The following is a 26,663-nucleotide window of genomic DNA, read 5'->3' as shown; positions in this document are numbered from 1 at the left end:
GCACCCATGGAGCTCGCCTGGGAAAGTGAGCAGTACATGACCAGTACTTATTTAACTTATATGCAGAATACATTATGAGAAATGCTGGGCTGGCAGAAGCACAAGCTGGAATCAAGACTGCTGGGAGAAATATCAATAACCTCAGATATGCAGATGACACCACCCTTATGGCAGAAAGTGAAGAGGAACTCAAAAGCCTCTTGATGAAAGTGAAAGAGGAGAGTGAAAAAGTTGGCTTAAAGCTCAACATTCAGAAAACGAAGATCATGGCATCCAGTCCCATCACTTCATGGGAAATTGATAGGGAAACAGTGGAAACAGCGTCAGACTTTATTTTTGGGGGCTCCAAAATCACTGCAGATGGTGACTGCAGCCATGAAATTAAAAGACGCTTACTCCTTGGAAGGAAAGTTATGACCAGCCTAGATAGCATATTGAAAAGCAGAGAAATTACTTTGCCAACAAAGGTTCGTTTAGTCAAGGCTATGGTTTTTCCGGTAGTCATGTATGGATGTGAGAGTTGGACTGTGAAGAAAGCTGAGCGCCAAAGAATTGATGCTTTTGAACTGTGGTGTTGAAGACTCTTGAGAGTCCCTTGGACTGCAAGGAGATCCAACCAGTCCATTCTAAAGGAGATCAGCCCTGGGATTTCTTTGGAAGGAATGATGCTAAAGCTGAAACTCCAGTACTTTGCCCACTTGATGCGAAGAGTTGACTCATTGGAAAAGACTCTGATGCTGGGAGGGATTGGGGGCAGGAGGAAAAGGGGACGACAGAGGATGAGATGGCTGGATGGCATCACCGACTCGATGGACGTGAGTCTGAGTGAACTCCGGGAGTTGGTGATGGACAGGGAGGCCTGGCGTGCTGCGATTCATGGGGTCGCAAAGAGTCGGACACGACTGAGCGACTGAACTGAACTGAACTGAACACTCCACAGCCAGACGACCCCACACGCCAAGGCACACAAGCAGCCCCGCCCACCCATATTCAGGGCCGCGAGGCCACGCAGCGTGCGTCGCGGCAGGGCGCCAGGGGCGGGGCTTCGGCCCCTGCGCGCTTTCCAATTGGCTCTCAGAGATGCCTTTCAGACGGCGCGCAGAGGCTGTCGGCGTGCACTTCCGGCTGCTACTTTGGCGGGAGTTGGCGCCGGGTGTGAGGTAGGATTCGAGGGAGTTGCTCCCGGGCTGGGCTGGGTCGGGCCAGGCTCAGGACCGCTCAGGGGCCTTCCCGCTTTGGGTGCCAACCCGGAAGGCCTTTCTGGGGATTGGTGAGGGTTGGACAGGGGGCCGGCCCTGTGCGCCCACTGTGGGGTCCTTGGTCTGAAGGGCAGCCCCTCAGAGAGCCTAGCTAAGTGTGGTCCTCGGCTTCTCGTCAGCCTGGACGCAGAACCAGTGTGGCAGGACCCCTTCCTTCCGTCTAGGGGCAGCTCGGGGGACGCTCGCTGTGGGTCTGTGAGGGGCTGAGTTGAGTCCCCTCTCCCCCAACTCCAGGTGCGGGCTGCAGGGTGAAGGGGTCATGTTCAGCATGTTCTTTGTAGGGAACAGGCATACCAGGCAGGGGAGCGGGTTTGGATTCGATGTTTTGATCAGGGACGCGAACTCGGATGCGCACAGGGGCCGGGCGTCAGGTGTGCCTGAGGTGGTGGCGGCCGGGAGGGCGCGTGCGGCCGGGCGAGGGGCATGGGGACAGTGGCGCTGGGCTCTGGCCAGCCGAGGCCCTGTGGGGTGCGTGCCAGAGACGCCAGGTCGCTGGTTTGTGTTTGTTTTTTTTTAACAACAGCCGCTGGAGACGCGGGTTTTTTTTTTTTTTTTTTCTTTCTTTCTTTGTTTTGTTGTTTTTGTTTTAAAGTAACAAGCTCTCTGGCTTTTAAAAAGTGTTTGTTTATTTTTAGTTGATTTATGATTGACAAGCTCTCTAGTTTTAAATGTTGAGGTTAATCCGCCAAGTTGTAGAAGATTGCAGGGCCGAAGAAAGTACATCTGTGAACTGCATTTGGTCCTCTAGTGGCCAGTTTGCCGCCTCTGCTGTTGGGGTCCTGCGGGGAGGGGTGTCCTGGCAGGAGTTGCAGACTGACAGAGAAGTCCCCATTTGGGGGGCTGGGGTGCTAGAAAGATCTATCCCCAAACTGAGCCCTGGATTGTGTGAGCTGAGTAGCTGACTTGGTTGGTGACTGGGAGTTATCCCTTGCCTTGTCTTAACATATCCTGCCCTTCCTCTGTCCCTGTAGCATTAGCCCAGATCTAGGGGGTTTAGGTTGGAGAGTGGGGGTGTTCTGAAGCTGGGGAGCAGACACCCTCCTTGCCAAGCAGGCAGGATTCCACAGACTGGAGCCTGGTCTTGGGGACTTCCTGTGCCAAGTGTCAGTGAATTGGGCTGGGAGAACATTTTCAAAGGAGGAGGTGCGTTCCAGATAAGTCTAGCAGAGCTGTTCACTGGGGAATTGTGATCCTGGTACCGCTTGGTCTTGTGGTTCTAAACTGCTAACTGAGGAGAAGAGGAGAGATGCAGAGGAATTCTGGGAGGCGAAGTTACAGTCAGTTAACTAGCATCTCCTGGGTCCCTCCTCTGGGCAGGGCAGAAGGCTGGGCATACGAAGATGAGTGCATTGTAGCTCTTGCCCTCAGGATACTTTCAGATGATATGGGCTAACCCTGGAGGAGGCTTCTTTCCTGTCAGGCTTGGGCTGGGGGAACCAAGGAAGGGAGGAAAAACCTGGAAGGTGATGCAGAAGCATCATGGACTTAGAGCCGTGGACTTAGAATTTGGGGAGGTGATGGGAAGGGAGAAGGCATTCCCAGGTAGGAGTAGGAACTGTGTAGTGAGGGTAGAGATGATAGCAATAATTGGATCAGCCTATGCATCAGGGACACGGAGGGAGATCAGGGGAGAAGGGTTTTTAGGGCCCAGTTTCTGGACTAGGAGGGGTTTGGTGCTGTCTTATGGAAGATGGATGTTATAATGTGGTAGAAAGGAGGAGGCCGAGGCGATACCAAGTGGGATCTTCTGTAGAGAGTGCTGTGTGAGAGGATACCAGTTGTGGAAAAGTGTCTTATCCCCAACCAGAAGACCATTCCTTGGGGACAGGTCTGTGTGGCATTTCTTTGAGTTCTGACCCAGAGAACGGTCACCCATCCAGTACCCTCGGCCCTCATTCTTGTAATGATTGAGAGGAAAGGGGCAGTCTTCTGGTGCTGAGCAGGCCCTGGTGGCCTCGGGACAGTGGTCCTGTTCCTATTTGGCCGCCTAATGCCTCCTTCCTGCCAGTCCAGGCTTGTTCCTTCCTAGTGCACAGAAAGTGTCAGAGTCTCTAATACAGCCCCATCTGTGCTGTGAGAAGGCAGAGTGGATATCGACGATGAGACAACCCATTTTCTGAGTGCTAGCCTGAGGTAGCCCTGATCTGGACACTGTGAGATCTTTTGAGGATAGTTGGCTCCTTGGTGGGATTGGTTGGGTATTGAGGGGAAAGGCTTTGATCTGAGCCAGCCCCCAGATTCCAGCCCTGGATCAAACGACTGCTGGCTTGCATGTTGTCTGTCTGTTTTGGGGTGGGGGCGTGGGGGTCACTCCAGTAACCTCTGGTTTTGGCCCAGATTCCAGTACCTCCTCCATCCTGTTTCCTCTTCCCAGGTCAGGTTCTTCTGGAGAGAGAGGAGGGGCGCAGAGGTGGCTGGTTCCCAGATGCTGTAGACCCCCATGAACACCATGGCGGAAGCCAGACTCCAAACCCAGCAGAAAAGCAGCCAGGATGGTCAGGAGGTAGCATTCCCATTCCCAGAACACCCTTTACCCTCCTGCCTCCCGTCCTGTGCCCCTCACTCCTGGAGCCCGCCTCCCTCTGTCAAGGACTTTGAGTCCTCTCATCTCTCCCTGTGGCCCTTTTCCAGACCAGCCTGTGGTCCTCAGGCTTTGGGATGAAGCTGGAGGCTGTCACCCCATTCTTGGGGAAATACCGCCCCTTTGTGGGTCGCTGCTGCCAGACCTGTACCCCTAAGAGCTGGGTGAGTGACGGTCAAGCCAGGCCCTACCTTGGGAAGCTTGGTTCTGGGAGCCACAGCTGCCGCAGCCCTGGGAAGCAGTTTCCTTCATGTCTTCCAAGCCCAGCCCTTCCCCAGCCCGTTGTCTTTCAGGGGAATGGGTGCTCTAGTGTTTGTTGGTTGGTGGTTTGGGCCTGCTCCTGGCTTCTGGCTCCCAGGCCTGGGAGAGTTGGGTGGGGAGGTACAGAGGGATCTGAGAGGCCAGAGGGCTGGGGTCTGAGCATGCCTGCACTCAGAGTGGAGGGCCTGGAGACACTGTCCACTCAGAGTCGGCGAGCACTCGGCACATGCCTGGGGCCTCTGTAGGTCCGTGCTGTGTGCTGGTGCTGGTGGGACTCAGGGTTCTTGTGGAGATCCAGGCTACGTGTTCCCTGCTGTTGGTGAGAGAACTTCTCAGAGATGATACGCTACTCTCCAAGAGGGTGATTCTGTAGAGGTTGCAGCCCTTTCCTTTTGACCATGGAGCCCTCTCTCCTAAGTGAACTTCAGGATCTGAGGTCAGACATCTTTTGGGAACTGCAGTGCTATAATCCATCTCTCGGTAGACTGTAGAGCCCATCAGGGAAAGACTGCAGAAGACAGAGCAGGAGCTTTCCTTTGCCGGTTTGCAAAGGACCCCCCAAGGACATGCTCTCTGCCCCTTTCCGGCAGGAGTCCCTCTTCCACAGAAGCATAATGGACCTTGGCTTCTGCAATGTGATCCTGGTGAAGGAGGAGAACACCAGGTAGTCAGAGCTGGGGGTGGTGCCGGGTGGTGGGCAGGGCCCTTGGGTACAGGGCTGCTGGGGCCCTGCTTTGTGGTATCATTTTCTTCTTTTGATGGGACAAGAATGGACTGTGCCCTCTGCTCCAAACCCACGGGTGGGGACAGGCAGGCTTGGAGTTTCCCTCAGCTCCTTTTGTGAGCTTTCAAGCCCTGAACCTGTACCCTGTTCCCTGGGGAGAGGGGATAGGAATGGGCCCCAGGTGGGCAGGTGCTTCCTCTTCCTGCTCCATAAGCCAAGCTCAGGTGTTCCCAGTCCACAGGACTAGGATGTGATCCCTTCCTGATGGAATACCCTCTGTGGGCCCTAGTTGAGGGGAGGGGTGGCTCTGAGACATCTACCCCCTGTTCTGGGGGCTGTGCCCAGGTTTCGGGGCTGGCTGGTTCGGAGGCTCTGCTATTTCTTGTGGTCACTGGAGCAGCACATACCACCCTGCCAGGATGCCTCACAGAAGATCATGGAAAGCACTGGGTGAGGAGGCAGGGACTGGGAACTGGTTGGTACTTCTGGGATCCTTAAAGGGATGACAAAGGCTCTAGGCGGGGCTGGTTGAAAGGACTGGTTTCAAGAGTGTTAGCTTGGTCAGGGACCATTTTTTAAAGATGGAGGGTGAAGGCTGGAGGCTGTGCCCTGGGGACTACAGGGCTGAGGGAAGTGACCTTAGGCCTGCTTCAGCCCTATACTGCAACCACCACCTCCCCCGCCCTCCACCACAGGGTGCGGAATGTCATCTCAGGGAGGGCCCCGGGAGGGGCTGGGGAAGGCCAGGTGCCCAGCCACGTGAGGAAAGAGGTACAGCGCATCTTGGGCCACATCCAGGCCCCGCCCCGCCCCTTCCTGCTCAGGTAACTCTGCCAAGGGCCCTGGGCTGGGGCCTCTGCCCTTAGGGAGGGAGCATTGGCTGGGCTTGGGGAAAGAGTAGACTCCTCTCCTGGGGGAGCTGGGTGGTGTATTTACCAGACAGCCTGGAAGAGCCCTGATCTGGACACTGAGAATTTTGAAAACAGCTGGCTCCTTCAGGGGACCAGTTGGGGAAGGGGGAAGGGCTTTGATCTGAGCCAGCTCCCAGATTCCAGTCCATGTTCTCACCACTGCTGGCCTGTGTGTATCTGTCCTGAGAGGGTGGGGGCTTAGGGGGATCATCTCAGGAACGCCTGGTTGTGACCTAGACTTCAGTGCCTCCTCTGCCCCTCCACCTTTCCCCAGGTCAGGCTCCGGTGGAGAGAGGAGACCGGGGTCCCCATCTGTAGGCCTGCCCACTCACTCACACATACCCGCCACTGTCACCACCTGCTTCCTCCCACATGTGTCCTGCACAGGGTGCAGCTCCTCTTAGATGCAGAGCAAGCCTCTGGGGAAGTGGAGGTGGCACATGCTTGCAAGAAGGACAGAACAAGGGCTAGGACTGAGAAAACCTGAAGGCGGGGAAGAGACCTGTAAGCCAGGGACAGAAGGGGGAACTGAGCCAGCCTCGGGGAAGTGAGGATGTCAGGGAGCAGTTCTCCCAGAGGGAACAGCATGAGCTGTGGCTGCAGGAAAAGGCCAGGTTTGCTCAAGAAGCTGATGTGGTTGGAAGCTGGCAAGTGAGGGAGTGAGTTGTTGGAAACAAAATCGAGAAGTAGAAGGGAGCAGATATGCAGAGCGGTATACAAGATGTTTGGATTTGATTTCTAAGTGCAATGAAAACCAATGGAAAGGTTTTAGACAGAGAATGACAGCAAGGTTAATTGAGGTCAAGAATAGAGAACAGGTCCTCTGGGGAGGCTGGTTTGTTAGTCTAGGTGAGATGATGGGGGGTGGGGATGGCAGTAGAACTTGGGAAAATGGATGGAGAAACGAAAGTGAAATTAACAGGACTCACTGATGTACAGGAGGGTTGGAATGGGGCCAGTGGAGGGAAAGGGGGCGCTGCAGGTGGGCTGGGCGTCTGGTTGAGCGCCTGGTGGTGTGGTCGGAAGGGAGGAGGCAGGCTTGGGGAGGAGTGAATTTGGCCCACAAAAGGTGTTTTGGACATAAAAGTTTTCTGACACCTGACATACTGGTGGAGACACTGAGGCAGCTGCTTATATATTAATATATGAATTTGGAGCACAGAAAACAGGTTGAGACCAGGAATGTGTATTTGCAGATCTTTGGCACATAGGCGATACTTAGAGCCAGGGAGGAGTGAGTCACTGAGGGAAAGGGTACAGGGCAGCACATGTGAGGCTCAGCCGTCCTGAAAGTGCTGAAGGGTCAAGTGAACAGGGACAGGAAGTAGAGGTTGTTGGTGACCTGTGACCAGCTTTCCATGTGACCATTCTTTGGCTTTGTCATGACTTCCAGTCCCTTGACCTGAGCACCTTACACCAGCCATCAGCCCACCTCCTGTCTTTCCTGCCCTCCAGGCCTAGCTTAGATTCCAGGGCCCCGGGTGACAGAAGTGTCCTTGGGAGGGAGTCACTGGGCACAACCCAGTTGTGTTTCAACCTAGCCACCTGCCTTATCTGCATCGAAGCAGCTGAATGTCACTGGAGAGACGCACAGTGGGTAGACCTGCTTCCTTTTTAAGTGTGATTCTCAGAGGAGCACAGCGCGCTCTCCAAGGCCCTGACCTGGACTGCTGCTTCTCTGACTCACGCGCTGTGTCCTGATCACGCCTCATGGAGAAACAGGAGCCATCTGATGAGGACATGCCACGTGTCCTCCGTGTCTCCATGCTGCCTGCATCTATGCCTCTCTCCCGCTGAAAGCCAGTCCTCTCATCAGGCTCTGGACATCCCCTCCCCAGACTTTGCCCCTTCATTGTCCCCTTTCCTTCTTACATCACTAACCCCTCCCTTTTAGTCCACTTGCCCCAGCAGTTTGCAAAGACAAGGCTGGTTATGCCTGGAGAGAGTCTTGGTTCTCTGATCTCCTTTGGGATGCATGGGGGCACAGACGTGCTCTGAGGCAGTGGCCCATGACGTCTTCCTAGGGGAGTATCAGCACCTTGCAGGTGTGGGCTCTGCTGTCAGGCCCACCTTCCAGTCCCAGCACCCCCACTTCTTAGCTTTCTTTCCTACCCAGCAGCTTCTACAACCACTCTGAACCTCACTTTCCTTTTCTGTAAAATGAGGACAGTAGTAGTGCCTGCTTTAGAGGAGTTCTGGGCGGCCCATACCTCAGACTGGGCACTGCTCTGCAGGCTGTTTAGCTGGGCACTGCTGCGGTTCCTGAACTGCCTCTTCCTGAACGTGCAGCTGTACAGGGGCCAGATGAAGATGGTCCAGAAGGCCGCCCAGGCAGTAAGGCCCGCCCTCACTGGGATGGGGATGGGGTGGGATGGCGGGGACAGGAGCAGAGGCTAGGCCAAGCCCTAAGTTGGGACCAGCCCCGTCAGCTGGGTGGGAAAAATGCACTGCTCTTTGACGACCTTGTCTTCGTGTCTCACGGTCCTGCTCCCTAGAGGCTTCCTCTAACGGCTTTTCATCATGTCTTAACAACCATTACGTCAATGCATTACCTTAAAAGTTGTTGACAGAGCTCCTCCGCTTTTGGGAAATGTGCTCAGAGAAAGCCTGCTGAGTCGAACCCTCCCTCCCTCTGGGACTGCCCTGGGTCTGGAGGCGCTAGGTTTCGGCTGCCTGCATCTTCAGGGCGGGGGTGTGGCTTGGCACTTCCCTCTGGCTCTCCCTGGAGCAGGGCTCGCCGCTCGTCTTCCTCTCTACCCACAAGTCAGTCCTGGATGGCATCCTGCTGCCCTTTGTGCTGCTCTCCCAGGGCGTGGGCGTGCTCCGTGTGGCTTGGGACCCCCGCACCTGTTCCCCCCTCCTCAGGTAAAAGGCTTATGCCCTTGGATGTACAGTGGCGAGGTCCCCAGACTGGGATAGAGGTGTGGGGGAGGGAAGGTGGTGTTGCTAGCATCAGCTCCCCAGAGGGTCTCTTCCTGGCCCCTCTGCTCTCAGCATACTGTGCAGCCCAGCCTGTGGGGCTCAGATGGAGGGTCAGCTGTGGGCTCTAGGGCCATGCCTGGTCTCAGGGTGTTGAGGCAGGACCCAGGCTGGCCCTGAGGGGGCCACGGCTCTCACTAGCCTCCTGCTTGGTCCCATCTCCTGAGCACCTTACCTCCTCTTCCCTGTGCCCCCACAGAGCTCTGCTGAAGAAACTTGGGGGGCTTTTTCTGCCCCCAGAGGCCAACCTCTCCCCAGACAGCCCTGAGGGGGTTCTTGCAAGGGCTGTGGTCCATGCGGTGAGTGCTGTGCCCCCAGTGGTGGTTTATGGGGCCAGGCCAGGGAACAGGGGCCTTAGCTGTTCTGGTTTTGATACCTGCCTCCCTCCACCCACTTCCAGACTGTGGAGCAGCTGCTGGCCAGCAGGCAGCCCCTGCTCATCTTCCTGGAGGAGCCCCCTGGAGTTCGGGGGCCTCGGCTGTCAGCCCTGGGCCTGTCCTGGCTGGGCCTGGTGGTGCAGGGGGTCCAGGCAGGCATCGTCCCAGACACTCTGCTTGTGCCGGTGGCTGTCACCTACGACCTGGTTCCAGAGGCACCCCATGATACATGCCACGTAAGACCTTCCTGCCCTGGGTCCCCACGTGGATACCATCTCCAGAGAGGAGGCACAGTGTTGTATCCTGTGACAGAGGCCCCTCGGGGCTGGGGTTAAGGAGGGAGTGCAAAGCAGTTCCACCCCTATGGTCATTATCCTGTGGCACCCACCAAGGCTGTAACAGTCATCTTCTCATTTCATTCCCAAAGACCTTGCTAGGAAAGGATTTCTCCTGTTTCACAGACAAGAAAATGAGCCTGGAGAGGTCATAGTCATGTGCCAGGTTGAGCCTAAGATGAAGTGGAGCAGAAAGCATGCCCCAGGCAAGCCGGCTCCCTCAGCGCCTTCCTCCTCCCTGCAGGCCTTGGCCCCGCTGGGGCTGTGGACAGGCGCTCTGGCTGTTCTGCGGACCCTGCGACGCTGGGGCTGTGGCCGCCGAGTCTGTGTCCGTGTGCATCTGGCCCAGCCCTTCTCCCTGCAGGTGTGGGCCCTGTTGGGCAAGGCTGGGCATACCTGTGGTCTGTCCTAGGGCTTCTGGCAGCCTGGCCCTCAGGCCACTGCAAGGACGGCCTGGCATAATTCAGATGGGCTGTATGTAGGCTTCCAGGTGGGCCAGGGCAGACCACCTGACAGCCTTGTCCTGGGCAGGAATACATCATCAATGCCAGAAGCTGCTGGGGCAGCAGGCAGACCCTGGAGCAGCTGCTGCAGCCCATCGTGCTGGGCCAGTGGTAAGGGCAGAGGAGTATGAGGGTTTTGGGCAAGGGAGGGAGCTCTCAGATCCCGGCTTGTGAGCTGGCACCCCCTCCTCTCCTGACCACAGACACATCACCAGCCCCAGCCTCCCCTCACCAGCTAATCTTTGTCATCTCAAACCATCCAGGTGCCCCCCACCCCGCCTGTAAGTTGGGTGTGGGTTATGGCACACCAGCCTGGAAAGCACTAAGGGTACACGGGCCCGCTCTTGCAGGGACGGGAAACACCCTCACCTTTGTATTTGGAAAGTTCTGGGTGCCCCGTGGTTGTCTGTACGCTTGGTCCCCTCATCCTGTGGCCTGTGTCTCTATTCTAGTACGGCTGTCCCCGACACTGAGAAGGAGCAGGAGTGGACACCTGTGACCGGACCCCTTCTGTCCCTCAGGGAGAAGGACCAGCTGTTGGTCAGGAGGCTGAGCTGGCACATCCTGAATGGTGAGGGGCCCTCAGTCTGGCCTATGGGGGAGGCTCCTGAGCACTGTGTTCTCCGAGTTGGCCAGTGGGTCAGGGCCCTCCGTTCCAGGTGGGTTTCTGCACCTTCCCCCTCCTGTGGGCCCACTTGGGGCACATGAAGAGTGGAGCCTGTCCCTGTCTTTGCCCCTGAGGAGGGGGCAGCCAGGGGGAACATGAGCCACTAAGTCAGAGCACACAAGCAAGCAGCTGCCCGGCCCACTGCACTTTGAGGTGACATTGGCTGAACTGAATAATGTATGTCAGGGGCTTAACAGGTACCTGGAACAGAGGGGGCTCTTAACAGCATAGTTACCATCTTCTCAAGTGTCTCTGCCATGGCAGAGACTGTGGGTTGGTGGGTAGCACCATGGGGTTGCAAAGAGACACGACTGAGCGACTAAGCACAGCACAGGCCTACAGGAGGCAGGGAGGGTCTCTGAGCTCCCAGCCTGGGTTGCAGCATATATTTGATAGATGTCAATTCTCCACCAGGGAGAGTGGCATGCAGGGACCAGGCCTGCTGTGCCCTTCCCAGGGTGGAGTTGTGTGGGAGTGTGTATGTGGCTGCTGGCAGGGAGGTGTGTTCTTGGCTGGGAACACTTGCCCAGTGACAGGGACGGGGCTGCTGGGCCTCGGCCCTGACCAGCATCCCTGACCTCTGGCTCCAGCCAGCGTGGCGAGCTCCGCGGTGATGAGCACGGCCATCATGGCGACGCTGCTGCTGTTCAAGCACCAGAAGGTAGGGCCCGGGGTGCTAAGGGCCCAGGGGAGGAGCCACGGCCCTTGGCTCAGTCCCCCTCTGCCCACCCAGGGCGTGTTCCTGTCGCAGCTCCTGGGGGAGTTCTCCTGGCTGACAGAGGAGACGCTGCTGCGTGGCTTTGACGTGGGCTTCTCGGGGCAGCTGCGGTGCCTGGTGCAGCACACGCTGAGCCTGCTGCGGCCACATGTGGCCCTGCTGCGCATCCAGCAGGGGGACTTGCTGGTGGTTCCGCGCCCTGGCCCAGGCCTCACGTCCCTGGCACGCCTGAGTGCCGAGCTGCTGCCCACTTTCCTGAGCGAGGCTGTGGGTGGTGAGTCCCCAGGGCTTGCGGTGGGTGGAACACGTAGGGGTGAGGGGCATGACACGCCTCCTCATGTCCGCCGCCTCCTCCCCCAGCCTGTGCTGTGCGAGGGCTGCTGGCAGGCAGGGTGCGGCCCGAGGGCCCCTGGGAACTGCAGGGCATCGAGCTGCTGAGCCAGAAGGAGCTGTACTGCCAGATCCTGCTGCTGCTACACTTGCTGCCACAGGACCTGCTGCTGCTGCAGGTCAGGCCTCCTCCGCAGCCCACTCAGTCCTGCGCCTCCCCGTCTGCCCCAGCCCTGTGGCGGCAGGTCTGGTCGGGCTTGCCTGAGGTCACACTGGTGCCTGTCGCCCCTCAGCCCTGCCAGTCTTCCTACTGCTACTGTCAGGAGGTGCTGGACCGTCTCATCCAGTGTGGGCTCCTCGTGGCTGAGGAGGTAGGAAGGGGGCTGCAGACAGAAGCCCCTGCCTGGGCCCCGGCTCCTCTGCCCTGTGTGGGGGTGGGGGAGGGCAGCCCCGGCCCCAGCTGAATAGACGCCTGGGTGCTGCCGCCGCCACACTCCACCTCGGGGTGTCACCATGCCTGCACTGGGCCCGTGCGTGCCTGTGCTGGCAGGACCTGACAGGCGCACCTCTGGGGGCTTCTGCAGACCCCCTGCCCTCCACATCTCTTGTCCACAGGGGCTGTGGCCCCTGTGGTAGGTGCTCATGTCCTCTCAGCAGCTGTCGCCGTCTGGCGTGGCCTGGGGCATCCTCCTCGGCCCCCCAGGTCTGCGTCTGGTTTCACCTCCCGGCGTCTGGATGGCCATGTACCCCGTTGGGGGGCCTCGAGACTGGCCCTTGGCCAGCCTGACAGGGCCCCGTGGCTCCCCCGGCCCTCAGACCCCGGGCTCCCAGCCAGCCTGTGACACAGGGAGGAAGCGTTTGAGTGCGAGACTGCTGTGGAGACTGAGCGGGGACTTCAGCGACAGCGACAGCGAGGACTTCGAGGAGGCGGAGGGCCGCTACTTCAGGGTGCGTGGGGCGCCGCTGGGGAGGGGGCGGGGCAGGCGGTGGGAGCCGCCCTCACCCTGGCCTGTCCCCTTCCAGCTCAGCCAGCAGTCCCGCTGCCCCGACTTCTTTCTCTTCCTCTGCCGCCTGCTCAGCCCAGTGCTGAAGGCTTTTGCGCAGGCTGCCGCCTTCCTCCACCGAGGACGGCTCCCGGATACGGGTGAGGCCCGCGCGCCGTGCCATCCTAAGGAGAGGCCGAACACGGTGCGGGGTGAGCTCTGCCTGCGTGGGGCCCAGGTCTCAGACTCTCTCCCTCACAGAGTCCGGCTACACGGAGCAGCTGTTCCAGTTCTTACAGGCCACAGCCCAGGAGGAAGGGCTCTTCGGTGAGGCCCAGCAGCCAGCCCAGGCCCAGGGAGGCAGGGGGAGGTCGGCTGCTGGCTGCTGCCCCCTAGTGGGCAGTGAAAGCCCGAGGTCAGGAGTACTGGCTGCAGTGTAGAGGCCTTTGGGTCCAGCTTGAGTCCTCTCCTTGGGTTGTTCCCTCTTTAAAGAGAAGAGAAGCTGTGCCAGGGACCGTCCCCACTTACAGCCTTCACTTCTCTTTCATCCAGAGTGTGCGGACCCAAATCTTGCCGTCAGTGCCATCTGGACCTTCAGAGACTTGGGGGTGAGAGGGGCCGGTCTTTCCATCCTCCTGTCCCCCTGCCTCCCACCCCCATACCCTGACAGAGCTGCTGAGGGGAGCTGGCTGTACCCACTCGGGGACTTACCCAGGGTTTCCCAAGAGCAGGCGTGCAGACAGTAGCTGGGGAAGGTAGGACGGTTTTCCTGCTCCTCTGTCTCCCTGACCACTGGCTCATCCTGCTCCCAGGTGGGGCATCAGGATGTTTGAGAGGCAGCATTTGACCTCAGACACTAAGGCTTAGGGGGTCAGTTTTCCAGGGGAGGGGCCCAGCGCCCATGTGAGCACTCAGAGCCCTTCTCTGCGGCTCAGGTGCTGCAGCAGATGCCCGGCCCCACAGGCCCCATGCTCCACCTGTCCCCTGCCTTTGCCAGCCGGGATAGCCAGGAAAAGCTGGAACAGTTCATCCGGCAGTTCATCTGTAGCTAAAACTGTGGGGAGGAGCCCATGTCGAGACTTTTCAGCCCTGGACCGCAGCCCTGCCCTGAAGCAGAAGACTTATTAGCTGGACTGTCAAATCTTTGTGGTTTGACTATGCCTTGCTTTCTGCATCCTTTGCTGCAATAAACTAGAGGACTGGATGAGTCCCCTGTGCCCAGGCTCAGCACTGTTTCTCTGGTGTGATCATGTGTATGTATCTGCTCTCCTTCCCCACTGGGTGGGAATGCCCTCTCACTCCTGGAAACACATCCTAAAGGAAGATAGAAGTTTATTGAGGAGGTGAGCACCATCTCCTCCCCCTCTACATGAAGAGAAGCCTCGAGGGGGCTGGCACCGGGCCTCTCGCCATGTTGGGCTCCGTGGGAACAAATGCCCCTTCTGCCTGCAGCAGAAGGCATCACACCACCTTGTTGATGATGACACCCAGTTCTTCAATCTCACACTGGACTTCATCGCCTTTCTGCAACAGAGTGGGCCATGAGGCTGTCAGGCCTGAGGTGTGGTGCGCACATAGTCTGAGCCAACGCCACCAGGCCTCTGCCTTTCCTCGCTCAGCCAACCTACCTTGAGGAAGACAGGAGGCTTCCTGAACACACCCACACCTGGGGGCGTCCCGGTCAGGATGATGTCCCCTGGGTAAAGAGTAACGAACCTACGGGCAGAAGGGCCAGGTGAGGTCAGGGGCTGGGGTGCCACAGCCTGGCATGGGGGGCCCAGTAAAGCCCACAGGTGGTGTTTGGGGCCAGGATCCGCCCCACTTACTGGGAGACCCAGGCTATCAGCTCTTCTGTCTTAAACACCATCTGGTTGGTGTTGCTGCTCTGCATCACTTCCCCATTCACTCGGCAGCAGATCTTTAGGTTGTGTGGGTCTGAAACCAAAAACGACACATTTGGGATTCTCCCTTCCGCCCCCCAACCCCCTCCTGACAACCAGGAAACGAAAGCACAGGGTGGCCTTGTAACTTGCCAGGGAGAGGCTTGTCTGCTGGGCTCCCCACCCTGGAGTCTGTGTGGACTCCGGCCTGCCCAGGCCTCCCTGTGCCCACCACCAGCAGAGCGCCCACCAGTGGTCACTGGGTGGGTTAATGAGGGGGTGTTCCAGACTCCAGGGGCAGAGAACAGTGGCTGGGTTTTGCCTTAAAAAACAGATTCTATCTGCAGCAGAGGCTGACTGGGTGTTACAAAGCCACAGGGTAGCAGCCTGAGCAGCAGTGAAGACCTGCACCTGGCGGCTGACCTGTAAATGTGTCCTGGGTAACCTGCACTTTCATCCTAACTCCCTGGTGTTTCACACAGTCACAAGCACGCCCCCAGGAGCACAGTGTAACTTCACTGATGACTGACTGCCCAGGGCGCCGTGAGGCTGAATTACACAGACAACTCCCGCCCGGGGCTGTGCTGTCCTCCTCACCCCTGTCTTTTCTCCAGGCTCTCACTGTGCCCTTGCTGCTTGCAGCTGCTGCCACCAGGCTACACAGTGGCCGGGTGAGGCCCTGGGGGTTAGCTCCCATCTCCTTCACTAAAGAAAGGGCCGGGGACTCGGGAACAGCTGTTCTCTGTGATGCTCCAAGGCCGTCTCTGCTTCCTTCCAATGTAAGGACTCTCCCAGATGGTGGCAGCCAGAGGAAGCCTGACCCAGCCGTCAGGAGAGAGCCCTCCCCTGTAATTCACGTCCTGAGTGCAGAGTCACGCCTCTGCTGCTGTAGGCCTCTACAGTGAGGGGGACGGGGAGGGAGGCTGGTGGAGAGATCTGCTCTAATCCAACAGTCAACGAAAGGGCAGCTGGGGACGGGCCCTCGGCGGGCCACGCCCCTCACTCCCCTCACTCCCCTTCTGGAAAGCGGATTCGCTGACGTATCTATGCAGGAGGAAGGAGAGGAGCTGCCAAGCGGGCCGTCAGAGACCTACCTGCCACGCTGTCCTTGGTCACCAAGGCAGGGCCCAGAGGGCAGAAGGTGTCAAAGGTTTTCCCCAGCAGCCACTGCTTTCCATTGCGTCCCATCTGCCAGTCACGGGCACTCACGTCGTGTGCCACAGTGAAGCCAGCCACATGGGCCATGGCATCTGTAGCCTGTGGGGGGCAGGGGATTTGGCCAGATTGGAGGTTAGCTCTTGGTGACACCAAGCCCTGTCACAAAGGGTCTCAAAGCCTTGATCCCATGTTAGTGGCTGGAGGTAGCCAGAGGTGGTGGTGGGTGAGGGGCAAGGCAGTGTCAGGAGCGGGTAGATGCCAACCACTTTGCAGTGCCAGGATAGCTGGCCCTCTCTCCCTCACCTTGATGTACTTGCCTCTCTTTCCAATGACCACGGCCAACTCCACCTCCCAGTCCACCTCCTGTAGGGCGGGAAAGGGGCAGTAAGCTGCCTGGCTCTGGGCTCCGTTATTTTGCTGAGGGGCTCCTGCCACGGGGCCAGGCCTCTGAACGGTGGGGCGGCTGCCAGCCCGTGTGTGGAAGACCACAGCTCTAGGGGAGGCCCGCAGGGGAGGCGTCGTGTGTGGACTGTGGCCTTGGGGCGGTGGAGGCAGCACCGCTGGAGGCAGGCAGAGTGACCCCAGTGACTGCAGAAGAGCAATCTGGTGGGGGTGGGGGAGTTGTACCGAAATCACTCTTGATACTTCCAAAAAAGGATAAATACCGAATAACAATAGCGAACCCTACTTGTTTGCCAGGCACTATTCTAAGTGCTTTAATGCACTAACTCACTTAAATAATAAGATCAACGTGCCAAAATAAACGTGGGCCAAAGGCTTGAATAAGCAGTTTACAAAAATAAATACACAGGGCCACAAAAAGGAAAACATGCTCAGCCCGTTCCATAATCAGCAAAGCGCAAATATAAAGTAGATACAAGTTAGCCATGCAAACTGACTTTTCTAATAGTAACAACCGTGAACACAAAAAAGAACTGGATTACTCAGGGAAACGGCCAAGTCCAAGTCGGTGACCCGAGTACGAGACAAGCCTGGAACTGCTTCGTCGTAGGAAGGAGTGCTCAGAAAATGATGTGGGTGGGGGCCATCCGAAAGCCGCCCCCTGACCAAACAGATCCTCTGAGTATCAGAGAGAATGTCCATGATGGACTATGGACTATGACATATTGGATAAAAGTAAGAGTCAGGAATTTACAGTGATAACGGGACAAGGGTAAAACAAAAAGCCAAGCAGTGCTTCTCCACAGAATACCAGCTAATAAAAGTAGAAGGCATGACAGAAGGAAACAGTCACCTTTTTCTAACCCTTACTGCAGTAATGGATTCAGGGAAGGGTGACCAGATGATCCCTGGAAGAGAACTTGTGGGGCAAATAAGATAGTCACGTGGCTTCAGTGACTCCTCTGCAGACTGTTTACCAGTTACCACAGTGAAAGGCCCCTTACCATGGAGAGGTCACGTGAGCATCACGGAAATGAGGCGATCAAACTTCAGGACCACCTGACACTGGACGGGATGCAAGCACGCGCCTGCTGCCTCAGCAACGTCGGTGTCCCACCCCACCCCCCGCTCACAGACTGAAACCTAAACCCCAGTGTGAGGGCATGAGGTGTGAGGGCACGAGAGGTGATTAGGTGACGAGGGCAGAGCCCCCATGAGGAAAGCGATGTTAGAGCGCTCACTTCCATAACCCAAGGACACGGTGAAGAGACAGTCACCTGTGGACCAGGAAGGGTTCCTCACCAGGCACATAATCTGTTGGTGCCCTGATCTTGGACTTCCCAGCCTCCGGAATTTCAAGAACTCAAGTGTTGTTTTATAAGTCACCCATTCTACAGTATTTTGTTACAGCAGCCTGAACAGATTAAGCTGTGTAGAACTCTACAAAAATGTTTAACCTGAATCTAATCATGATGAACTGACCAGACAAATCCAGAGTGTGAGACACGCTATGAGACAATGTGCCTGATTTCTTCAAAGTCTGTCATGAAAGATAAAAAAGGGTAGGGAGAAAAACTGCTGAGATCAGGGGTCAGCAAGCTGAGGCCCACAGGCCAAATCCTTGCTTGTCTGCTGTCTCTGTTCCTGTAAATGAAGTTTTCCTGGACCCAGCCATGTTCCTCCATGGACCAGCCAGGCTGCTTCCACACAACAGCGGCAAAGCTGAGCTGTTACTACAGACGCTGATGGGCGCTCAGAGCCGAACACTTACTATTAACTGGCCCTTTGAGAAAAAGTCTGTGAATCCCTGTTCTAGACAAAAGGCACTAAGAGATACAACCAAAAACAATGTGTGACCCTGACTGATCCTGGACCAACTCCAAAAATCAAAATGGGACCCAAGTTAATAGTCACCCTTGGAGGCAACGGGTAATATTCCCAGTTGGACTATGTATTAGATATGGTTAATATTAACTTTCTTAGCTGTGGTAATGGTATTGTGGTCATGTAGGACACTGTCCTTATTCTCAGGAGACGTATGCTGAAGTTTCTACGAGTGAACTTTTTTTTTTTTTTTGCTGACAAAGCAACAGACTTTACTGGGAAGGGGCGCCTGGGTGGAGAGCAGGAGGGTAAGGAAACCAGGGGCAGGACTGCTCTGCTACATGACTTGCAATTATGAGTGAACTGGCTCAACGTCTACAATTTACTTTGTAAAGTTCTTTCTACTAACCCCCCTTTAAACAGTGTGCGTGTGCCTGTGGGGCAGGAGGGAAGGAAAGCAGCAGAGAAGCGGGAAGGCAGGGAGAGAAAAGCAAAGGCGGCACAATGCACGTGGTGACTCCAGGTCCACACTCTGGGCAGTCGCTGTGTGTTTCCCCAACTTTTCTATAATTTTCAAAGTACTTCTAAACTAAAAATTTAAAAGTACTAGTACGGGTACATACACCGCTGGTGGCTACGTAAACTGCTTTTGCAGCCAAAGGTCACTCTGGCTAATTTTTGAAACCCTGCCTATACTCTGACAAAGACATTCACATTCTAAGAGTTAATTTAAAGGAAATAATCACACATTCATGGATATGCAAAGTCTCTTCTATAAGGATATTCACTGCAACATTACAAAAGCTAAAAACTGGGAACAACCTATTTAGCAATATGAGGACTACTGAATGAAGTATCGCCACTGACACAAGAGAAAACTAAGCAGTGACCTAAAAACCGTCGGGGAGAATATCTAATGGCATGAAAAATGTCCTTGATGGGGAACTTAAGTAAATGGTAGGCATATGCACAGTATAAACAGAGACAGAAACAGAAAAACCCTGGGGTTTATGTGTGGAATAATAAAGGGAAGTGATACAAATGAACTTAATTACAAAACAGAGACTCACTGGCTAGAATGAATTGACGGTTGCTGGGACGGGGGGAAGGGATGGTTAGGGAGTTTGGGATGAACATGTACACACTGCTGTATTTAAAATGGATAACCACCAAGGTCAGACCTTTTGTACAGCACAGGGAACTCTGCCCAATGTCATGTGGCAGCCTGGATGGGAGGGGCGTTTGCAGGAGAATGGACACGTGTATGTGTATGGCTGAGTCCCTCTGCTGCTCACCTGAAACCATCACAACATGGTTAATTGGCTATTCCCCCAAAACACAAGTTCAAAAGGAAAAAGAAATTCTGGGAAGATATACAGTAAAACATAAATGTTGCAAGCCCTGCACAGTGGGGACATGTGTAGCTTTTCATTTCTTTATGTATTTATGTAATTTTGAAAATTATGAAACTTATAATTTCTTTACATATTTTATTTTCTATAAAGCAAGTATATTACTTTTATAATCAAACAGGAAAACAATTAATGTCTTTTTTCCCCCCATGAGCTGTCTTATCACTGTATAATACCCTGGAGTTTCTGTTTAATGCGCTACTGAGCAACAGGTGTTTCCCTTAGGCTGGACGCTGAGCACCTGTGATGGGCCCCAGGGACGCGGGGTGGGGGAATGGCGGGCAGGCACCCACCTGGCTCTCGGGCGGAAGGATGATGTTGTCATAGGGCCCCACAATGGCGCTGGCGAACTTGCTGAAGATGATGGGCTCCTTGGGCACAGGCACGTTCTGTTCTCTGCAGTGGTCCGCATAGTTCATGCCCACGCACACCACCTTGTCTGGCCGAGTGACTGGGGCCAGGAACGTCACCTCTGACCGTGGGAGGACTGGCAACTGGGTGGCCAGTGCTCTGCAAAGACCAGAACAGGAGAGAGGGGTTTGCTGGGGAGATCCTGCAGCTGCTACCAAGCTTTGCTTTTTAAAACATACTTTCTAGATCAACCATCAGAGTCCGCATTGAAAATCAAGCCCAGCTATTGCCCCTTGATATGAGAGCACTGTTTATGCTCATCTAGTGTTGATTCCCGATCCCCCATTAGGTAATATGGGCTTTCGCAGGTGGCTCAGTGGTAAAGAATCCACCTGTCAATGCAGAAGACGAGGGTTCAATCCCTGGGTTGGGAAGATACCCTGGAGAAGGAAATGGCAACCCACTCTGGTATTCTTGCCTAGAAAATCCCATGGACAGAGAGGCCTGGTGAGCTACAGTCTGTGGGGTCGCAAAGAGTCTGATACTACTTAGCGACTAAACAACATAATACGGAATTACATAATACAGAAATACATAATAATTTCCATGTAAGTGAATTCAAAGGGTGCAAATGGGGGTAAGGGAAAGCTCTGTCTTCCACCCATTCTCCTAGTCACCCCACTCCCTCCCCATAGACAAGTGCTGTGTCCTGTATGGATCTTCACAGTCACTCTGTGTATACTCTTCTCCCATCTTTTTTATGCCAATAACAGCATGTTATATACATCTTTTAAAAAATATGTATTTTAGAGATCTTACCATATAAAGTCTATTACCTTCCTTTTTTTGTATGGTTGTATATTACTGCACAGTAGATACACCCAATTCTCTAATAAAGGACAGGGAAGGAGTTTCTGATCTTGCAAGAATATGAAAGTAGGGGAAAAATACTGTTACCAACACTGTGTGCTGTCAAACACCTGTATTCATATCAGCTTAACAGGCGAAAATGACATCCCAGAGTGTCTTTAGCTTCTTAACTTAGTTTTTAATTTCCTGTGTCTCAGCATCTTTAGACCAGACCCCATAGGGCTCCTGGGTTCAGGGAGGCACCTACCTAGTCCAACTCAAACCCAAGAACTGTCTTTAAGAACATCTTTTCAGTCCTCTTAGGGCCCCAGGTCCCAACCCCTCCCGCAAGCAGGCCTTAGCCCCCTCGGGAAGGCAGTGGGGCAGAGTAGAATCCTGCCCCCTCACCAAGTATGTGGCCTTGGGAAGGCCAGTCATCCTCCCTGGGTCCCCCTGTAAACTGAGGCTATTGACACACAAGACTCCTAAGGCTCTTTGCTAAGAGAGAGGAAGCCTGCATTACCCTGATCCTTTGCAAAAGAACTACTCTGGTTCTGTTTCCCAAGGCGGGGATGGGGTGGTGAGGAGCGAGGGAGAACGGGGCAGCTAAGACAGGGTCGTGCTGCCTGCTGACTTACCTTCTCACCACTGACAGAGTGGCCTCTCCCTGCTCCAGGAACTCCACCATCGTCTTGGGCAGTGTGGGCTCAAAGGCGTTGAGGTCGATGACACCCCTGCCATTCCCTGACTCCAGGCCCAGGTGGGGTCCCGCTAGGTGGGGTGCCTGGAACTGCACCAATCTCATGTCTCTGGAGGGCTGAAAGGGCCACCTCTGCGCCTGCAGCACAGTCGTGAGCAACCTCCTGCCACTGGACCCCAGCATCAGCTCCTATGGGGAGAAAGTGGGTCCCGAGGACAGAGGGCCTGAGACCATCGCTGGGGCTCCCAAAGCTCCTTGAGCTGCAGCCCAAGGCTTTTTGCCCCATCAGCTTTTCCCGGCACACGGCATGGGAAGTGGTCCAGATTTTAAGTTATTTCACCGTGTATTGCTCACCATGTATTGGTCATGTTTTGCTCAATTCTGGGCCTGTAACGAAATGCTGAGACAGTGAAGGACCAGGAAGCCTGGCGTGCTGCAGTTCATGGGGTCTCAGAGTCAGGCACGACTTAGCAACTGATCAACAGCAATGAAACACTTCTACAGAAGCAACTACTTCATGCCAGCCACTAAGCCAGGTCCCCAGGATTCCAGTCTTCCTTCACCCAGTGCCTCCTCACAGCTTAGGCTGTACCTGGCACCGCTGAGGCAAACAATGCAGGTCAGACACGCTCAGCCCTGCCATCCTGCCTGCAGGGAAGACTGATGTTAACAACTGATGTAGTTAAGTAGGATTCAGCAATTGAGACCACTTCTGGGAAGATTGCGAAAAAGGCAATGGCACCCCACTCCAGTACTTTTGCCTGGAAAATCCCATGGACAGAGAAGCCTGGTAGGCTGCAGTCCATGGGGTTGTGAAGAGTCCAACACGACTGAGCGACTTTACTTTCATGTATTGGAGAAGGAAATGGCAACCCACTCCAGTGTTCTTGCCTGGAGAATCCCAGGGACGGGGGAGCCTGGTGGGCTGCCGTCTATGGGGTTGCACAGAGTCAGACACGACTGAAGTGACTTAGCAGCAGCAGCAGCTGGGAAGATTGAGGGCCCTGCCTTTGTCGAGTTTCTTGAGGAAGTGTGGGCTAGGCTAAAATGAATAGGTCTAGGAATTCATTAAAGGGGGGCCCACCATGAGCAAGAGACTGCAGGTCAAACAGGCTCCACTCAAAGACAAGCTGACAGAAGCAATTTTTTTTTAATGTCAATTTGATCCTGTTACCCTCCTATTTGGGCTTCCCAGATAGTGCTATGGTAAAGAATCCGCCTGCCAATGCAGGAGATGCAAGAGACACAGGTTTGATTCCTGAGTCAGGAAAATCCCCTAGAGTAGGAAATGGCAACCCGCTTCAGTATTCTTGCCTGGGAAATCCCATGGCCAGAGGAGCCTGGCAGGCTACAGTCCATGGGGTCACAATGAGTTGGATATGACTGAGCAAATAAGCACCCATGCATGGGGGAGAGTACAGGCTGCCTGGGGAGAGGCTGCAGGCAGAGTTCAGGGGCCAAGCCTGACGGGGGCCCTCTCCTCTCTGGGTCCCTGGGCCATGACTGTCTCTTTCACTACTGGGTGCGTGGTGCCTAGTACTGTGCCTGCCATGCAGCAGGCTCTCAGCTAGTCTCAGCTGAAAGAAGGAATGTTGGAGCAGGGGCTTGACTTTTCACTACTTGGGAAAGCTTGGTGATTATCCATCTCAGGAGGAGGTGCCATCCCTCATCAAATCACTGAGAAAGTATCAACAAGGCTCAGGTCCCATCTTGAGTTCTAGGCTCCACTCAAAGACAAAATCCATTCTCTTCTTTTTTTGTTTCTAAGTCTGGCCTCTGTTCCAAAAGTCCCTCCTCTTCATGGTTCCTTGCTTTCAAAAGTAGCCCTTTATGCTTGGGCTTCCCAGGTGGTGCCCGAGTAAAGAACCTGCCTGCCAATGCAGGGAATGTAAGAGACATGGGTTCAATCCCTGGGTCAGGAAAATACCCTGGAGGAGGGCATGGCATGGTGGTGACCCGGTAAAGAACCTGTCTGCAAATGCAGGGGAAGAAAGAGACATGGGTTCAATACCTGAGTCAGCAAGATCTCCTGGAGGAAGGCATGGCAACCCACTCCAGTATTCTTGCCTGGAGAATCCTATGGACAGAGGAGCCTGGTGGGCTACAGCCCATGGGGTCACAAAGAGTCAGATACAACTGAAGAGACTTAGCATGCATTATGCTCAGGCACTTGGAGGTAATCCCAGACTCCTGGTTCTCTGATGATTTGGTCTGCCTTGATAAGTTAGAGACTGATTAGATCCAAGTCACTTGTTCTGATTGCTCACTGTGCTGGCTGATGAGTTTAGCCAGGAAACCAGGAGTTTAAAACCTCCTACCCTCCTACCTTACACAAGCACCAACCATGCCACGGGCAAGGGCTGTTCAAGCTACAGTGTTAGCACTCAGATACTTCACACACTAAGATTAAACCGATCCCACTGAATGCCAGGTCTTACCTTAAGTGCTTTACCTGCAATGTCTGATTTAATTCTCCTGACAACTGTGGAAGGCAGGGTCTGTTGGTCTCATTTCACAGATAAAAAATCTACAGTAAAGTGCTGGGACTTGAATCCAGGTCCAGGTGACACTGGAGTTCTTGATTTGGGTTAACGTGTCCTCGTGTCCTCGGGGTGTTAAGCACGGGACACTTTAGCCCAAGGGTATTGATGAGAAATAGGAACCTCCAATAGGAGATAGGAGGCTCAGGGACGCCCTGCAATCCTTCAGCCATGCTCAGGGAAATTTGATCTGCTGGCTACTGCCTCCGGGATAGGGCTTGTCACCTGCTCTCCCAGATACCCACAGGCTGACCTTCCCACGCGACAGACCCTTGCAGGTTCTCATTTCGTCCTATAGCGATCCCTCCAGGCAGAGAGCCTCATTTCACAGAAGGGGCGTTGAGGCTTAGGGTGAAGTCACCAGCCAAGGTACCAGAAAGTGGCCCCGCTGCTTCTGTGGGAATCAGTGAGCCACAGTGCCTGAGCTCAATCCAGCTCCGGAAAAGGGTCCTTAAGCAAAAAGGCTGGGACCTGGGGCGTCGCAGGCGTCATAAGCCTGCGAGACAAAGGTTTGCGCCCGGGATCGCGTGCTACTGTTCACTCGTCTGGGCCCCTGCGTGGGTCTCCCAGTTTCCCTGTATGCCTAGCTCAGTGGGCGCTCAGAAAGGCCCGCCCACCCCACCAGAGTGCTCGGAGAGGCGGGGCAGCAGCGTTCAGTCCTGCCCATCCCGGGAGGCCGGGAGGGAGGCTGAGGCCCAGCGTGCCCCGCCATCCGGCCCAGATCTAACCTACCTGGAGCCCTGCGCTGTCGGGAATAGGACTCGCGGGCCCGAGACCACGACCACCCGGCGCCTGAGCGCAGGTACTGAGCTCGTGAGACAGCTACCAGCCTAGGGTTCTAACAAGGGGGTGAGCCGAGGGGCTCCCCTAAATAAGACGTCAGCGGAGGCGGGCGCGCTCTCGTGGCGTCACGGGGACAACGGCCAATCGCAGGGCGTCTAGTTCGATGCCGGAAGCACGTTGCGGAGGGGGCGGGCCCAGCGCTGAAGGGTAGGTGGTCTCTTACTTGATTCTGCAGGCCTGCTGGCGCAGACTCCATACGCCGGGCGCTACGTTCCCGGAGGCACTCGCTCTCGGGACGCCCTGCGCTTGCAGGAACCTGAAAGTGGGTGCTTCCTGAAATTTTGCGCCCTGGGCCCGCCTGAGGCCCTGCATCTGGACCAGCCCTGCTCTGATCTTTGAGGAAAACGCGGTGGAGACCAAATTATGGCGCGCTGGTTGACAAAGACAAGGCTTCCGATTGTGCAAGATCGGTGAAGAGAGGAGGGATGTTTGTACCCATTTTACATCTGGGCAACCTGAGGCCGGAAGTGTTTTACTCAAGATGTCATATTGACCCCAAGTGCAGCCTTTTACATCTTTTTACAGCCCTGTCTTCATATGGGCTGCACACAGGGTAGTGGGAGGCATAACCTCCATTATTAGAAAACAGGTATTCTAGTGGAGAGGTGGTTTAATTAAACAAACAATCTTACTTTCCAGGCCTCTGGCATATGGAGACATAGGAGGGGGTCTGGGCTAGAGTCCCAACACTTAATCAAGGAGCCATCACGGGCTTTATTTGCCCTAGGAAGGAGTTTGACCCTTATCTAATCTCACAGGAGGCCACTGGAATGTCCTCAGAGGGAGTGGGTTGCATTTGAGAAGTTTTGTTCAGGCCACTCCAGAACAAGGAAAGGTGTCTGGGTAAGAGGGATGCAGCCGAGAGCAGTGGTGGCTTGGTGTGCGGCAGAGATGGTGAAAGTTCTGAGATGTTGAGAAGGCAGAACTGACAGCCCTCAATGATGACAGGAGGTGGGATTAAGGGGGAAAGAGGTGTAAGGCTGACTCCTAGGTCTCTGGCCTGGTAGATGGCAGTGCCATTCACCAAGACATGGGTTCCAGGGAAGCAATGTGTCTGGGGAGAGGACAGTGAGCTCAGTTTTGGGTGGGTTGTATTTAATGTGTCTGTCTATGGGGTCGCACAGAGTCGGAGATGACTGAAGCGACTTAGCAGCAGCAGCAGCAGGTTATTAAAGGGGGTCTGGAGCTTCAGCTTTTGTCTGGCTTGAAGATGCAGGTCAGCATGCGTGCATGCTAAGTCACTTCAGTCGTGTCCGACTCTGTGCGACCCCATGGACAGCAGCCCATATAAGTGGAACATGGCGAGTGAGTGTCATGGGTGGGGGGTGGGGGTGGGGGGATGTGCTAAAGAGAGCCTAGCATAACCCCCAGTCAGGAGACCCACCATGTAAGGATGAGCCAGAGAGATGGAACAGAAACAGTGAGACATGGGAACTCGTAACTTCAAGTTAAGTAGAGAAAGGGAAGATTAAAAAAAGACTCAAACCAAACTTCTACTTGTAAACTGCAATGTCTGAGATGACAAATACCCTACAAGGCAGAGTCAACGTTGTAGAAAAGAAGACTGGTGAATTTGAAAACAGCACTAGCTTTTGGGCTGGTGCCTCCATCTTCTGGTAATTCGCCAAAATGACCAAGACAAAGGGGGAGGAGGAGAAACTAACGTTCTAGGCCTTTTAGAAAACATGGCCACATGTGTGTGAATCTACAAGAAAGGAAAGGGCACTGCTCAAAAAGCGAAGCCCCGACTGTGCCCACAGCAGAACTGAGTCTGCAGTGTATCCCCACGTGCTGCCAGCGTTGTTGGAAACAAAGGCAAGATTCTTGCCAAGAAAATTAACGTACATATTGAGGATGTTCAGCACTCTAAGAGCTGAGGTAGCTTCCTGAAAAATGTGTGAAGGAAAAAAATAGAGGCACAAAGTCAGTGGGACTTCCCTGGCAGTTCACTATTTAAAAACTCCGCTCTTCTACTGCAGAGGGTTTGATTCTTGGTTGAGTAATGAAAATCCTGCATGCTGCCTGACGCAACCAAAAAATATTAAAATTATTTTTTAAAATATGCCAGCAGATCTT

The 26,663-nt window shown here is 54.9% G+C and overlaps 2 protein-coding genes across 6 annotated transcripts; one reads left to right on the top strand and one right to left on the bottom strand.

Annotated features, from left to right (window-relative positions):
- Positions 1–1,047: 1,047 nt before the first annotated feature.
- GPAT2 (glycerol-3-phosphate acyltransferase 2, mitochondrial) lies at positions 1,048–13,863 on the top strand. Of its 3 annotated transcripts, none has more exons than XM_025260612.2 (22): positions 1,048–1,160; positions 3,634–3,762; positions 3,891–4,004; positions 4,692–4,765; positions 5,171–5,275; positions 5,521–5,649; positions 7,971–8,070; positions 8,468–8,601; positions 8,915–9,014; positions 9,116–9,328; positions 9,672–9,791; positions 9,959–10,041; positions 10,383–10,501; positions 11,188–11,258; positions 11,331–11,589; positions 11,676–11,824; positions 11,939–12,016; positions 12,462–12,593; positions 12,669–12,789; positions 12,890–12,955; positions 13,181–13,236; positions 13,564–13,863. In XM_025260612.2, the coding sequence occupies exons 2-22, from the start codon at positions 3,700–3,702 to the stop codon at positions 13,678–13,680; spliced, it is 2,403 nt and encodes an 800-aa protein (XP_025116397.2). In that variant the 5' UTR covers positions 1,048–1,160; positions 3,634–3,699; the 3' UTR covers positions 13,681–13,863. The 3 variants fall into 3 exon arrangements, with proteins under 3 accessions (XP_025116397.2, XP_044781520.1, XP_025116396.2); XM_044925585.1 differs by lacking the exon at positions 1,048–1,160 and adding an exon at positions 1,184–1,493 and having other exon boundaries at positions 8,501–8,601; XM_025260611.2 differs by lacking the exon at positions 1,048–1,160 and adding an exon at positions 1,185–1,493.
- An 80-nt stretch (positions 13,864–13,943) lies between these two features.
- FAHD2A (fumarylacetoacetate hydrolase domain containing 2A) lies at positions 13,944–24,642 on the bottom strand. Of its 3 annotated transcripts, XM_006059849.3 has the most exons (9): positions 24,477–24,642; positions 23,643–23,686; positions 21,143–21,393; positions 19,598–19,814; positions 15,970–16,029; positions 15,603–15,765; positions 14,455–14,563; positions 14,257–14,344; positions 13,944–14,152 (listed from the first exon to the last, which is right to left on the bottom strand). In XM_006059849.3, the coding sequence occupies exons 3-9, from the start codon at positions 21,385–21,387 to the stop codon at positions 14,090–14,092; spliced, it is 945 nt and encodes a 314-aa protein (XP_006059911.3). In that variant the 5' UTR covers positions 21,388–21,393; positions 23,643–23,686; positions 24,477–24,642; the 3' UTR covers positions 13,944–14,089. The 3 variants fall into 3 exon arrangements, with proteins under 3 accessions (XP_006059911.3, XP_006059910.3, XP_006059912.3); XM_006059848.3 differs by lacking the exon at positions 23,643–23,686 and having other exon boundaries at positions 24,477–24,641; XM_006059850.3 differs by lacking the exons at positions 15,970–16,029; positions 23,643–23,686.
- Between the last annotated feature and the right edge of the window lie 2,021 nt (positions 24,643–26,663).

Source organism: Bubalus bubalis, chromosome 12 (assembly GCF_019923935.1).
Source record: "Bubalus bubalis isolate 160015118507 breed Murrah chromosome 12, NDDB_SH_1, whole genome shotgun sequence".
In the NCBI taxonomy this organism is placed as follows: domain Eukaryota; kingdom Metazoa; phylum Chordata; class Mammalia; order Artiodactyla; family Bovidae; genus Bubalus; species Bubalus bubalis.
Note: the sequence above shows the minus strand (reverse complement) of the source record. Positions and strands in the feature narration are given on the sequence as shown.